We start from the raw sequence: 14,888 nt of genomic DNA, 5'->3' as shown, positions 1-14,888 counted from the left end.
AAGTGGGAAACAAGCAAAAGTACAAAGAAGATTACAATCGTTTCGTTAGGATTTGCTTTTGAAAGCAGGCACATCCTTCCCATTAAATCTAAAATAAATATACATATAAAGTAAACACATTTTATTTAATTTCTTTATTTTCCAAGAAAATGTGACAAATACTACTTAAAAAAACTCACCATGCCTCTTACTAATTAACTTGGACTGTCTAATTTCCAAAAAGGGGTCATTTGGGGGGTATTTTTTACTGTGTAATGGCATTTTAGGGCCTCTAGAAATGAGCAATCAGAACTGATCAAAAAGAAAAATAGAGATTGGATAGATAGATAGATGAATGGATATGTATCTATTTAACACAGAATAAGTAATGTGCACTGATTTGGGTTATTTTTTACCAAAGAAAAGAAATGTTGCCAAATACATTTTGGCCTAAATATGAAGAAAGACTATTTGCAACATTTTACAGCTTTTAATTTTTGTGTTTTGTGGTATAATTTGATTTCATAAAGACATATACATTTATTTAGAAAATCATTTTTTTGACTACTGTGAACATAATGTTTTAGGACAGAAACAGTTTCATCCTGAAGCTTGAAGATACAGAGAATTGGCTGTATGAAGATGGAGAGGATCAGCCAAAACAAGTGTATATAGACAAGTTAACAGACTTAAAGGTAGGTGAACCTTGAATGTGGTTGATTTCCCTTGTGTAACTCTGTCAAAGCTTATTAAAATGTTAAATGTTAAAACAGTAATTGTTGCATTTGAATTGGGTCTGCTGCCTAGCTTGTGACCTATCAAGTCACATTGTCTGAATGTAGGTTGAAGGGCATAGTTACCTTTTTATAAGGTACCCACTGCGAAGTCTACTCTTGGAGCATCCTAGAACCCCTGAATCTATTCGGTCTATAGATCTGTGGTTTATGGCACTAGAGGGCTATTATTCTCTTGCCCAAGGTTTCATTTGGGAATGAAAAGTATATTATGGCTGCATACACAAAGTTGCAGATACTTTGACAGGGAACATCATCAAGAAGAGACATTGGGGTAGAGAAAAATGCCGGGGGGACAGGAGGTGGACAGAGAACCTAGTAGTAAACACACTTCTGCATCACTGTGAGGTATTTGAATTTTTTTTTTATTGTATGGCATGAAAGATATTTTAGCTTGAGAATGTCTTAATAGCTAACATACTTTAGAGCAAACTTGTCCATAAGAGAAATATTGATTTGTCTGTTCTGTACTTTTTTGCGGGACTTTGAAATCCTAACTTTCTAAAGTAATGAAGTATCACTCGCACTTGCATCTGCTTCAGCAAAACTATTCCCCAATGCATTAAAGTGTTAATTTACTGTTTACTGTTTACTTACTACAATCGTTGACCAACTTTTGTGCCTTGCACCCAGAGTATTCAGCAAAGTGTTTTCTTTGTACTAGGATAACGCATTAACACATTTTGATAATGACTTTAAAAGAATACAGTTTTAAAGTGGTGTTTTGTTTTGTATTGTTTTTTTTTGCATTTCTTGCATTAAAGCGGAGGTCCACCGGAATTATTTGTATTTTTTTTAAAAGCCAGCAGCTACAAATACTGCAGCTGCTGACTTTAATAAAATGGACACTTACTTGTCCAGTGCGCCCACAATGTTGGCAGCCGAGGCCGAGCAACATCTCGGCTGCCCCCGCCGCCATCCTCGGTGAGGATGGCAATCGGGAAGTGAAGCACTGTGCATGCGCGATCCTCACTGGCTGTCTCCTGGGACCAGTGTGTTTCCCAGAAGACAGTGGGGTGTGACGCCAAGAGGCATGACTCCCGCGGCAGTCTTTTCCCAGAAGTGGGTGCAAATGCCTGTATTATACAGGTATTTGCACCCCCTCCCCCCTGAAAGGTGCCAAATGTGACACCGGAGGGGGAGGGATCCAAAAAGCGGAGGTTCACTTTTTGTGTGGACCTCTGCTTTAACCACTTGCTTACTGGGCACATCTACCCCCCTCCTGCCCAGGTGAAATTTCAGCTTCCTGCACTGCGTCGGTTTAACTAACAATTGCGCGGTCGTGCGACGTGGCTCCCAAACAAAATTTACGTCCTTTTTTCCTCACAAGTAGAGCTTTCTTTTGGTGGTATTTGATCGCCTGTGCGGTTTTATTTTTTGCGCTATAAACCAAAAAGTGCGACAATTTTGAAAAAAAATACAATATATTTTACTTGGATATATAGAAAAACAACTGCGCTAAAAAGTAAATAGAATAGATAAATAAATGAATATAAAACGTGAGCTGCCAGCACACACACAAACAAAGTACAAGAACAATTATAGAATATAAAATGCAGCGCTACACAATGAAACGATCTAGGACAAAAATCCTAACACGTGAGTGATATAATGAAAATAGTAATATGTGAATATTATGTGCAGAGTCCTTGGTCAGGAACTCTTATTTCAAATACGGTCCCTTATGTTAGGGGCTCAGAAAGTGATTACACCTCTATCAAAAGTGTACAAACAAACAAAAAAGCGTGAGTATTCAATTCACAGCTTGAGATGTTTATAACATAGAGTCCGCACATGTGTTTCCAATAAGTGAGTAAAATCACTAAACAGGTGAGGAGAGTGAGGTGGAATAGTTCTTAGATATACTCCAAATACAAGAGACAGACAGTTCAACTGAAGTAACAGGAATAATACTGGCTTGTCTGAAGCAATCCTCAAAGAACAAAATAAGTGAAATAGGTACTCTTACCAACTTCGATGGACTCAAATACTAGTATTAGCAGTGAGTCAGATAAGCGTGATGGTCACTCCAGACCCTGGGCTCTGTATGGATCAATCAGCAGGGATGGTCGCTCCAATGGGAAAGATGGACCCACTCCTGGACCTGAGACCTTGCTTCTGGAACAGGAACCCAAATATGCGAGGCCAGCAATAAAAGGGCCAAGCTCATGGAACAGTGTAGTCCAAAGGAGATAAAAGAAAAAAAGAGAAAAAATGCTCCCGATGGTGCAGGTCAAAAAAAACCTTTGAAGGCTTTTTATTAATAAAATTCACGTGATACAATTAAAAAGCAGTATGGGGTACCAGATGTACTACCCAAGTAAGTGGGTAGTACATCTGGTACCCCATACTGCTTTTTAATTGTATCACGTGAATTTTATTAATAAAAAGCCTTCAAAGGTTTTTTTTGACCTGCACCATCGGGAGCATTTTTTCTTTTTTTCTTTTATCTCCTTTGGACTACACTGTTCCATGAGCTTGGCCCTTTTATTGCTGGCCTCGCATATTTGGGTTCCTGTTCCAGAAGCAAGGTCTCAGGTCCAGGAGTGGGTCCATCTTTCCCATTGGAGCGACCATCCCTGCTGATTGATCCATACAGAGCCCAGGGTCTGGAGTGACCATCACGCTTATCTGACTCACTGCTAATACTAGTATTTGAGTCCATCGAAGTTGGTAAGAGTACCTATTTCACTTATTTTGTTCTTTGAGGATTGCTTCAGACAAGCCAGTATTATTCCTGTTACTTCAGTTGAACTGTCTGTCTCTTGTATTTGGAGTATATCTAAGAACTATTCCACCTCACTCTCCTCACCTGTTTAGTGATTTTACTCACTTATTGGAAACACATGTGCGGACTCTATGTTATAAACATCTCAAGCTGTGAATTGAATACTCACGCTTTTTTGTTTGTTTGTACACTTTTGATAGAGGTGTAATCACTTTCTGAGCCCCTAACATAAGGGACCGTATTTGAAATAAGAGTTCCTGACCAAGGACTCTGCACATAATATTCACATATTACTATTTTCATTATATCACTCACGTGTTAGGATTTTTGTCCTAGATCGTTTCATTGTGTAGCGCTGCATTTTATATTCTATAATATATTTTACTTGTTGCTATAATAAATAGCCCAGTTTAAAAAAAAAAAGCACTTTTTTTTTCTCAGTTTAGGCCGATATGTATTCTTCTACATATTTTTGGTAAAAAAAATAAAATAAATTGCAATAAGCGCAAAAGTTATAGCGCCTACACAATGGGGGACAGAATTATTATTTTTTATTTTATATTTTTTTTTACTAGAAATGGCGGCGATCTGCGATTTTTATTGGGACTGCGACGTTATGGCGGACACATTTTTGGCGCTATTCACATTTATACTGCGATCAGTGCTATAAATATTCACTAATTACTGTATAAATGTGACTGGCAGGGAAGGGGTTAACACTAGGGGGTGAGGAAGGGGTTAAATATGTTCCCTATATAGTGTTCAAACTGTAGGTGGGGGGGGGGTGACTGGGGGGGGGGGGGTGACCGATCTGTGTCACTATGTACAAGAGACACAGATCGGTCTCCTCTCCAGAGACAGGACGCTGTCTCTGTGTGAGCCGGCAATGACAGATGATCTCATATGTTTACATATGAGATCATCTCTCATTGGCCGCACAGATCGCATCGCAAACGGCCACTCTGATTGGGCGTTCGCGGCGATCTGTAATTGGCTGTGTCCAAGGGACACGGCCAACACAGAAGTTCCCCGTTGCGCGCTCTGGAGCGCGTGCGGGGAACGCCCAAAGGGGCGGACGTCAATTGACCTCTAGTTGGATTTTGAGATCCGCGCTGTAGCTGTCATTTGACTATAGCGCGGGTCTCAGGAGGTTAAGGTAGAAAACCTCCCCCTCCTCAAATTCTGTGAGGAGTGGGACAGGCCAAGCCACACTGTTTTAGGGCGCACATAGCTTAATTTAGGACCATGCCCACACAAATGCCCCATAGCACACACAGAATAGGAGAGAACAGCGCTGGCTGGGGACCCCAGAAGAGGATGGATCGCTCTGGGCAATACTATTGTACAGAGCAGGCAAGTATAAAATCTTTATTCTTAAAGCGGTGGTTCCCCCCTAAAACAAATTTCTAACAATAGATTCGTAAGACCCGTTACACTGCGGGTAGGCTGGCTTTTTTTTTTTTTTTTCGTTCATACTGAGATCTCCCCGTCTCGTCCCTTGGCGGTGGGCGTTCCTAGTTGATTGACGTTCCTCGGACGGGCGCGTACGTGACGTCACGACTTTCCGAAAGAAGCCGAACGTCGCTGCGCATGCGCCGTATAGAGTCGGCTCTATACGGCGCATGCGCAGCGACGTTCGGCTTCTTTCGGAAAGTCGTGACGTCACGTACGCGCCCGTCCGAGGAACGTCAATCAACTAGGAACGCCCACCGACAAGGGACGAGACGGGGAGATCTCGGTATGTACTAAAAAAAAAAAAGCCAGCCTACCCGCAGTGTAACGGGTCTTACGAATCTATTGTTAGCAATGTGTTTTAGGGGGAACCACCCCTTTAAGCAACAGGGTTTAAAATCACTTTAACTGTTTTTCATTGCAGTTCAGTAAGAATAGATTGGGTCAAGATTATAATGTTTGGTTTCATTTCACTTTTCTCCTCTTCAGAACTTGGGCCACCCTATTCAAGCACGTTACCTAGAGTTTGAAGAAAGACCAAAGTCCTTTGATGAGCTTGGGAAACAAATTCAGCTTTATATGAAAGTTATTCATGCCTTCAAAAACAAGGTAATTTTTTTTTTTTTTCCTTTATCAGATGGGTTTTAAGTATTTTGAGGCAGCTGGGAAGTGTGCTGCTACAATAGGATTTTGCCTTGGGAGAATACACGCCTTCTAAGGCATGTCTAGATATGAATGAACTGATATCAGTTTCCATGTCTGTCCAGCTTTCTCCTAAAGGAAAAATGTCACTAGAATTATTATTTTTTTAACCATATGCAGTATATGTGATTCGTTTCTGTGCTTATTTTATAATCAAAATCTTGTCTTTAAAGTCTCTCTTCTTATCCAGTCTTTTTATTGCCTGTAATAAATTAACGCTGCAGTTGTGTCAACCTGTACCTTCCTTGGACAGCTAATAGAATTTTGCGACAGTTAAACACCCTCATTGCCCCACTTCCCTGTACATACAGTATCTCACAAAAGTGAGTACACCTTTCACATTTTTGTAAATGTTTTATTATCTTTTCCTGTGACAGCACTGAAGAAATTAAAACTTTGCTACAATGTAAAGTAGTGAGTGTACAGCTTGTATAAGAGTGTAAATTGGCTGTCTCCTTAAAATAACACAGCCATTTAATGTCTAAACGGCTGGCAACAAAAGTGAGTACACCCCTAAGTGAAAATGTCCAAATTGGGCCCAAAGTGTCTATTTTGTGTGGCCACCATTATTTTCCAGCACTGCCTTAACCCTCTTGGTCATGGAGTTCACCAGAGCTTCACAGGTTGCCACTGGAGTCCTTTTTCACTCCTTCATAATGACATCACAGAGCTGGTGGATGTTGGAGACCTTGCGCTCCTCCACCTTCTGTTTGAGGATGCCTCACAGATGCTCAATAGGTCTGGAGACATGCTTGGCCAGTCCATCACCTTTATCCCCAGCTTCTTTAGCAAGGCAGTGGTCGTCTTGGAGGTGTGTTTGGGGTCGTTGTCATGTTGGAATATTGCCCTGTCTCTGAAGGGATGGGATTATGACCATGGCAAGGCCTGTTCTGAGTGGAACCTTTCCTGATAAACCGCTATATGGTCTTGGCCACCATGCTGCATCTCAGTTTCAGGGTCTTGGCAACCTTCTTATAGCCTAGGCCATCTTTATGTAGAGCAACAATTCTTCTTTTTTTTTTTTTTTTTTTTTTAAGATCCTCAGCGTTCTTTGCCATGAGGTGCCATGTTGAACTTCCAGTGACCAGTATGAGAGTGAGAGCGATAACACTACATTTAACACACCTGTTCCTCATTCACACCTGAGACCTTGTAACACTAACGAGTCACATGACACAGGGAAAGGAAAATGGCTAATTGGGCCCAATTTGGACTTTTTCACTTAGGGGTGTACTCACTTTTGTTGCCAGCGGTTTAGACATTAATGGCTGTGTGTAAATTTGCTGTCCCCTCAAAATAAGTTATACAAGCTGCATACTCACTACTTTACATTGTAGCAAAGTGTAATTTCTTTAGTGTTGTCACATTAAAAGATATAATAAAAATATTTGCAATAATGTGAGGGGTGTACTCTTGTATATACTGTATGTAAGTTAAAGCAGAAGTAAACCATCGATTTAACAGTTTCAAAAAGCAGTTACATTTCCGGCATGCCGGGATTGCTGTCACATTGGTTGTGCTTTCAACCAAACTGTCAAACCATCCAATGGCTGGTGTCATAACTGATCACATGTGCAGCATCATGGCAGTTGAAGATTAAACATAGGCCAAGATGGCGGCTTCCTTGCCTGAAAATGATAGGTGGGTGTACTTACACTTTAAGTTGCTTTAGTGCGTTGACAAAGTTATGGACTTTTAGTGCCAATTTAAAGTCCTGGGGGTGTGACAAAGGAAACTGAATTAATGAAACAGGAAGTGTCACCTGTTTGGTTGTGTAGGGTGGTAGAGTTCTGTACTTCTAAAATTTTCTATGTTTGTATGCATTTGCTCACAATGTCACCCCTTATGAGAAGTATTTGCTATTTATCAGCTCCAGTGAAAAATTCACCCCAAAAAAAACAAGATTTAAAATAACTTTTAATTGGAAAGAATTTGATTAATCTGACTTTTCCATATAGGAGGAGGCATACGACCATCTGGACCCCACTGATGTGGACAAAGTCGAAAAGAGTATAAATGAAGCCATGGAGTGGATGAACAACAAAATGAATCTACAGATGAAGCAGAATCTTACTGCAGATCCTGTAGTTAAAACGAAAGATATTCAAGCTAAAACAAAAGTGAGTGCGCTTTTTTTCTTTCTTTTGTTGTGTGCCTTTCCCGGGTGTATGTTTAAAAGGTTCCCACTCACTAGAGCAGGGGTCGGCAGCCTTTTTTCCACTTAAGGACCAGATTCAATGTATGTGAATGCATGGAGGGAGCCGCATTCACCTGCTAATAAATTAAGATAATAATCCTAACCTAGTAATAATAACAGTACATGTTTACCTCACTTTAAAGTGCATTATACAATGCCAGTTCACTGGCTGAGATGCAGAGGTGGCTGTGGGCGGGGGAGGGAGAGATGCAGAGGTGGCTGTGGGCGGGGGAGGGAGAGATGCAGAGGTGGCTGTGAACAGGTGGGCAATACAGAGAATTTGGGAAATATGCTTTTTCTGAGCAACAAATGCTGATAACTATGTACATGGAAGTCTGGTTGCTAGAAACATGTACAGTTCACACTTGTGTAAGGGGGTTGATTTACTAAAACTGGAGAGTGCAAAATGTGGTGCAGCTCTACATAGAAACCAATTGGCTGCAGTTTTATTTATTTCTCTTCCATTCATGGACGGACACAGCAGCCTTTGACTGTAGGGTTATATCCGCTTTCTTCCAGGAGAGTTAGGCAGAAATACAGCAAGTGTTAACAACTTTTCTTCAGTGCAGCTCCTCCCAGGGGGCGTGGTTCCCCGGGTATAACCCACACCCTGCTCTAGCAGCCTCAGTTTTTCTCTGCCTAATGTCAGGAGAGGACAGGCCCTCTAGAGTCCTGTACTCTGGAGATTTTTGTTTCGCTTTTTATTGATTTGTTCCTGCATTTTGGATCCTGTGATCTTCTATCAACTGCCGACTGGGTGACAGGCTGGGTCGTGACTCTTGTAGTCCCCCCCCCGTCCCCCCCCCCCCATGTTCAGCCATCGAGCGTGTGCCGGCCCTCAGCTCAGCTTTGGGTCGTCCACGACAGGCCCCATTGCTCCAGGGGCGGCCGGGGAACTTCTTGTTCCAGGGCACACATATGACCAGTCTCTATGGCTTTGTCACAGGGAAGGGCAAGGAGCCTCGCCGTAAGCAAGGGCCCTCCTTTACTGCTCCCAAGCGTTTTTTTTGTGCGCCCAGCACGGCGGGAAAAGGTCCACAAGGTGCTAAGGCCCACGCTGCGGGGCATTAGCGCACCTGGTACCGCAAGCCTGTGGACAAGCCTGCTTCCGCATGAAGGTCTGCCCCCGCCCGGGTCTCAGGTGGGCCGGCTTCGCGATTTCGCTGCTCGGTGGAGGTCTTTTTTTTTTTTCCGACTGTTGGGTTTGCAAAGTAGTTGCCTCAGGGTACAAGATAGAGTTTCTCTCTTGTCCGCCAAACAGATTCTTTCCTTGCAACCTCCGGATTGCTGGCAGGGGCTGTCCAGGATCTATTGGGCAGGGGAGTGATTGTGCCAGTTCTGTTTCAGGGGTTTTACTCCAATCTGTTTGTGGTCCCCAAGAAGGACGGGGTCCGCCCAATACTGGACCTCAAGGCCCTCAACTGTTTTGTCAAGGTGCAAAAATTCAAGATGGAGTCGATTCGCTCTGTGATAGCGGCACTCCATCAGGGGGACTTTCTGGCATCCTTGGATATCATGGACGCGTACCTACATGTTCCCATATGCGCAAAGCACCAGAGATTTCTGCGCTTTGCGATCGGGGAGGACCACTTTCAATTTGTGGCCCTCCCGTTCGGCTTGGCCTCGGCACCACAGGTTTTCACCAAGGTGCTCGCCCCGATACTAGCCCTGCTGAGACAGCGAGGGGTCGCTATCGTGGGATACCTGGACGGCCTTCTCCTGTGAGCTTCCTCAGGCTCAGAATTAGAGGAGGATGTGTCCATCACGTGTCGAACTCTCCAAGAGTTCGGCTGGCTTCTGAATATCCAAAAGTCAGTGTTGGTTCCGTCCCAGAGACTGGAATACCTGAGACTAGTCCTGGATTCCGCGGAAGCAAGGGTTTTTCTCCCGACGGAAAAACTGAAGACCCTGCAATCTGCAGTGAAGCAGTTGTCGTCTCTTCGTTTCTGCATGAGAGTTCTGGGTCTGATGGTGGCCTCTTTCGAGGCGGTCCCGTATGCCCAATTCCACACCAGGGAGCTACAGAAGGAAGTTCTGTCTCGTTGGGACAAGCTCCAGTCTTCTCTGGATTACCAGATTCAGTTGAGCCATCTGGTCAAGTCTTCCCTGGTGTGGTGGCTGACGTCTCCGGGAAGTCTTTTCTACCGTGCCGCTTGACAGTGGTCACGACGGATGCCAGCCTTGGGGGGGGGGGGGGGGTGTTTGGGGCACCCAATCAGCTCAGGGGCGTTGGAGTCCCGCCTACCGATCAATATTCTGGAGCTCCGAGCAATCAAGCTGTGCCTTGCCAGGTGGTCCCTGGATCTGCAGGGCCGACCGGTCAGGATCCAGTCCGACAACGCCACGGCCGTGGCGTACGTCAATCATCAGGGAGGCACAAGGAGCTCAGCTGCGGCGACGGAGGTCGCACACATCCTTCGGTGGGCCGAGAGGTCCGTTCTGGCTCTATCGGCCGTGTACATTCCGGGAGTTCAGAATTGGCAAGCCGACTTCCTAAGTCGCACAACTCTGGATCAAGGGGATTGGTCTCTCCACCCGGAGGTGTTTCAGAGTCTGTGTCAAAAATGGGGCACTCCAGACGTAGACCTCCTAGCGTCCCGTCTCAATCGGAAAGGTGCCACGGTTCGTGGCCAGGTCAAGGGACCCGTGGGCGGACGCGTTGGTGGCACCTTGGGGTCACTATCGCCTGATTTATGCCTTCCCTCCTCTGAAGCTTCTTCCTCGTTTGCTGCGCAGAGTGGAAGCCGAGGGGATTTCAACAATCCTGGTACGCGGACCTAGTGCGTCTGGTGGCAGACGCCCCCTGGCGTCTACCCCTGAGAGAAGATCTGTCGCAGGGTCCGATCTTCCACCCTGGCTTTAACGGCATGGCTGTTGAGAGCCAGGTACTGAAGGACCGAGGCCTATCGGGCTCGGTTGTTTCTACCATGCTGCATGCATGGAAGTCTACCTCACGTAGGATTTACCATCGTACATTGAAGGCCTACATCTCTGTGTGAGGAGATGAAGTGGCACCCCCGTACATACGTGGTGTCCCGGATTCTGCTGTTTCTACAGTGGGGAGTGGACCAGACTCTCGCCTTGAGTACGGTCAGGAGTCAGATTTCTGCTCTGGTTGTTTACTTTCAGCGTCCCTTGGCAGCGCACTCCTTGATATGCACATTTGTGAAGGGGGTCCGGCATGTGGCCCCTCCGGGGCGCCCTCCACTGCCCCCATGGGACTTGAATTTGGTCCTCTCGGTGCTTCAACAAGCTCCCTTTGAGGACATTCTGAAGATCCCCTTGTTGACTCTGTCACAGAAGGTGTTTTTTCTGGTAGCGATTACCTCAATCAGACGTGTATCTGAACTGGCGGCCTTGTCCTGGAAGGCCCCCTACTTGGTCATCCATAAGGATAAGGTGGTGCTGCGTCTGCAGCCTTCTTTTCTCCCGAAGGTTGTTTCGGCTTTTCACATTGAGGACATTGTTCTTCCATCTTTATGTCCTCAGCCAAAAAAACAGAAGGAGGCCACTTTTTACATTCCCTGGATGTGGTTCGGGCCCTCCGAGTGTACTTATCGGCGATGGTTCCAGAAGTCGGACTCGCTGTTCGTGTAGGTGACTGGTCCTAGAAAGGGCCTGGCAGTCTCGTTGGCCACCATTTCTAGGTGGATCCGACAGGTTGTGCTTCAGGCCTATGCCCTGAAGGGGCAGGCGCCTCCTTTTCAGGTCATGGCGCATTCGACCAGGGCAATCGGTGCCTCTTGGGCTTTCCGACATCAAGCCTCTGTGTTGCAGGTGTGTAAGGCAGCGACCTGGTCGACGTTCCACACTTTTTCAAAGTTTTACAAGGTGGATTGTGAGTGCATCTTCTGATGCCTCCTTCGGCCGCAGGGTGTTGCAGGCGGCAGTTTAAGGTTGGGAGGTTCCTCCGTTGAGTAACTCCGGTTTTGTTTGGGGTGAAGCTTGGTTTGCTGTGTTTTTCCCACCCCTCGAATTTTTTGACACTGCTTGGGGGACGTCCCTACAGTCAAAGGCTGCTGTGTCCGTCCATGAACGGAAGAGAAAATAGGATTTTTGTACTCACCGTAAAATCCATTTCTCTAAGTTCATGGACTGACACAGCACCCACCCCTCCTTTGTTTGTACTGCTTGTTACGAACTGAGGCTGCTAGAGCAGGGTGTGGGTTATACCCGGGGGAACCACGCCCCCTGGGAGGAGCTGCACTGAAGAAAAGTTGTTAACACTTTAAGTGCTGTATTTCTGCCTAACTCTCCTGGAAGGAAGCAGATATAACCCTACAGTCAAAGGCTGCTGTGTTCGTCCATGAACTTAGAGAAATGGATTTTACGGTGAGTACAAAAATCCTATTTTTTATTTTTTGCCAAAGCTTAAACAACTTGATGTTAGAAACTAATTGGGTACCATGCACAGCTGCATCAGATTGTGCATTCTCCAGTTTTAGTAAATAGGCCCCAGGGTGTCTGTTTATTATACATCCTGCCCACGTGTGCTGTAAAAATGGTAAGAGCATGTCTTTATACCCAAAAATATGCCTGAAACAGAGACCAGTGCCATGCAAGAATCGGAATACCACAGATTTTTTGGCATCATGTACTAGTACACACCAATACACTAGGTTATGCAGTATGTATGCTAGATAACCATAAACAGCTACAATTTAAATTCTGCATATGGTGTGTGAATTTCTAAACCGCATTGCCCAGCCCCCAAATTGTCGTTTGGTGACGTTCGTCATTTGCAGGGAACTTGGCACAGGCCATAACCCAGTGAAGGTTGCATGTTTAGTTGAGCTATTTAGAGAGATGTAAGAAAAGAATGACCCACCCTTTCATTCTTCAGGAAATCAATGTCTCTGTTTGAAATTTCGTATACAGAATTAAATATTTCAATTGTTGTTTTCCAGGAATTGATGAGCACATGTAACCCCATAGTGTCAAAACCGAAACCCAAGGTGGAGCCCCCGAAAGAGGAGCAGCAAGCAGGAGAGCAGAATGGACCAGTAGAAAATAACACAAATGGCCAAGGGCCACAGGCTACAGATCAGAGTTCAGATTCAGCTGCCTCTGAGGCAGAAAAAAAACTCCCAGAGATGGACATTGAATAAATTCCATTATCTATTTCTATTATAAAACAGTATAACAAAGCTTTAAGTTGTTACCTTCATACAGCTCAAAATACCGATCAGAGAAAAGTGATGACTGCAAATTACTTGTAGTTTCTTAGTCTGCCCCTGTATTTCCTGCATTTTCTACACCCTTTGACATATGTATTGTTTTGATGTCCATTTCCTTTTCTTTTTTTAATTTTGTTTCTTTGCAGCAATTCCTCATTGTTGCAGTTTTAGCAATGGCTGTAACTTGCACAATTCACCTAGTAGGCTTTTGTCTGGCATTAAGCCAGGTTTGTAGCTTACTTGAGTAGTATTCAAGGTCTACAAATGTCTAAATTGCTTGGAAAAAGCACTTGCCCCAATTATACCAACATCTTTTGTGTTTCTTAGCAGATTTTAAAGTCCTTGATTTGCATCTTTTTCTGTGCACTGCATTTCCGCCCCCTGGCAGCTGGTTATTGGTAAGAAGCTCATCCTTTTTGCATGGAAGCCTGGTTGCTTCATGGGGCTACCAATGAAATGGGAGTGTTGAAACCCAGCACTAGCCACTGTCTTTATTTTTCCTAAAGCGCTGGACTAGCTTTATCCATTGGATATTCTGTTTTCCATATGTTTTGTGTAAAGATATAACCTATGTATTTCTAGAAGCAGTATACTATCCATGATGGAGCGCTAATGAATCCAGTGAGGTAATGGTTGGCTTTCCATTATATCAGAAAATTGAGCTTTTACAGAAGGTAGTCCTTATTCGAAAGTTTAAATACCGCACAAGGCCAAGAACCATCCTTTGTAGTACTGTTGAATCTCCAAAAACTCTGTGCATTACCTACCCCATCTTGCCTATAGAAGAGCCCTGAGTCAATTGCTGTGGAAATGAGAGCTAATGTTAATGGTCATCACTTGATGGGTGCAGGTGGATTCATTTGCACCAAGATGCAATGCAGCTTGTATGTCAATCATCCTTCATGTTATTTTAAACATGAGACAAGTGTTCAGTATTTGTTTTGTGATATTCATTTCTAGTAACCATATTGATCCCAGAAGAAAACTGGATTCTCTTTTCAGTACGTGCTAATTGTGCTGTAATGTTATACACAAGGCATCCCAGACTTTTTGGAATTCTTGTGTACAACACTCTAGCAAAATTAGGGTTAATGAGAGTTCATATTGCATAGAAAACACATGATTTTTTTTTTTTTTTTCTTTTTATTGTGTTGTTATAACCAGAACTCTTGACACCTATAGCAGTTCCTGTCTGACAATAAATTTGCTGGGTTGCAACATGTCTTTTTTTGTTGTATTTCTCTTTGTTATTAGATTTGCACCAACCACATCATTTGTTTTCTGGGCAGTCCGTGACTGTCCCTTTTTAAATGTTCTTGCACATCACTTAGATTCTATGTATAATTATTCAGCTACTGTACTATTGCATTCTGTTTGTCCTGTGACCAAAGGCATGTTTTAGAAAATTGGTGGACTGAGCACTTCTCACAGCTATTAATGTAAGATGAAAAACTTATCTTAATCTTAGTAGATGGGACACAGGCAGAGTCTTCATACACTGTGGATTATAGGCATGTACTTTAAAGTGATTGGACACTGGCAAAAGCTTTAGAGGACCAGCCCCCTGGGCACCTTCCCTATAACCCTGCTTTTGAATCCTCAGATATGTGCTAGGTGCTGGAACTTTTTTCTCCTTCACTAAGAAAATTGCCCTTGGCTTAATTAGTTTGTTTTTTATATATATATATATATATATATATATATATATATATATATATATATATATATATATATATATATATATATATATATATATATATATATATATATATAATACACACACACACATACACCTCAAAATTTCAAGCCCTGAGCTTCTAGCCAGTCCTCAAGTGTTACTCGCCACCTGTTGCCTCACC

General features: G+C 43.7%; 1 protein-coding gene across 1 annotated transcript in view; it reads left to right on the top strand.

The window, feature by feature from the left end:
• HSPA4 (heat shock protein family A (Hsp70) member 4) overlaps positions 1-14,252 on the top strand; it is a 74,536-nt gene extending 60,284 nt beyond the window's left edge. Inside the window, exons 16-19 of the mRNA XM_040344618.1 lie at positions 567-674; positions 5,443-5,562; positions 7,614-7,775; positions 12,760-14,252. Of these exons, the coding sequence (XP_040200552.1) occupies positions 567-674; positions 5,443-5,562; positions 7,614-7,775; positions 12,760-12,960 (591 nt within the window). The 3' untranslated portion in view covers positions 12,961-14,252. The remainder of the gene's footprint in view (positions 1-566; positions 675-5,442; positions 5,563-7,613; positions 7,776-12,759) is intronic.
• The last annotated feature ends 636 nt before the right edge of the window (positions 14,253-14,888 follow it).

This window comes from Rana temporaria, chromosome 3, assembly GCF_905171775.1.
Source record: "Rana temporaria chromosome 3, aRanTem1.1, whole genome shotgun sequence".
In the NCBI taxonomy this organism is placed as follows: domain Eukaryota; kingdom Metazoa; phylum Chordata; class Amphibia; order Anura; family Ranidae; genus Rana; species Rana temporaria.
Note: the sequence above shows the minus strand (reverse complement) of the source record. Positions and strands in the feature narration are given on the sequence as shown.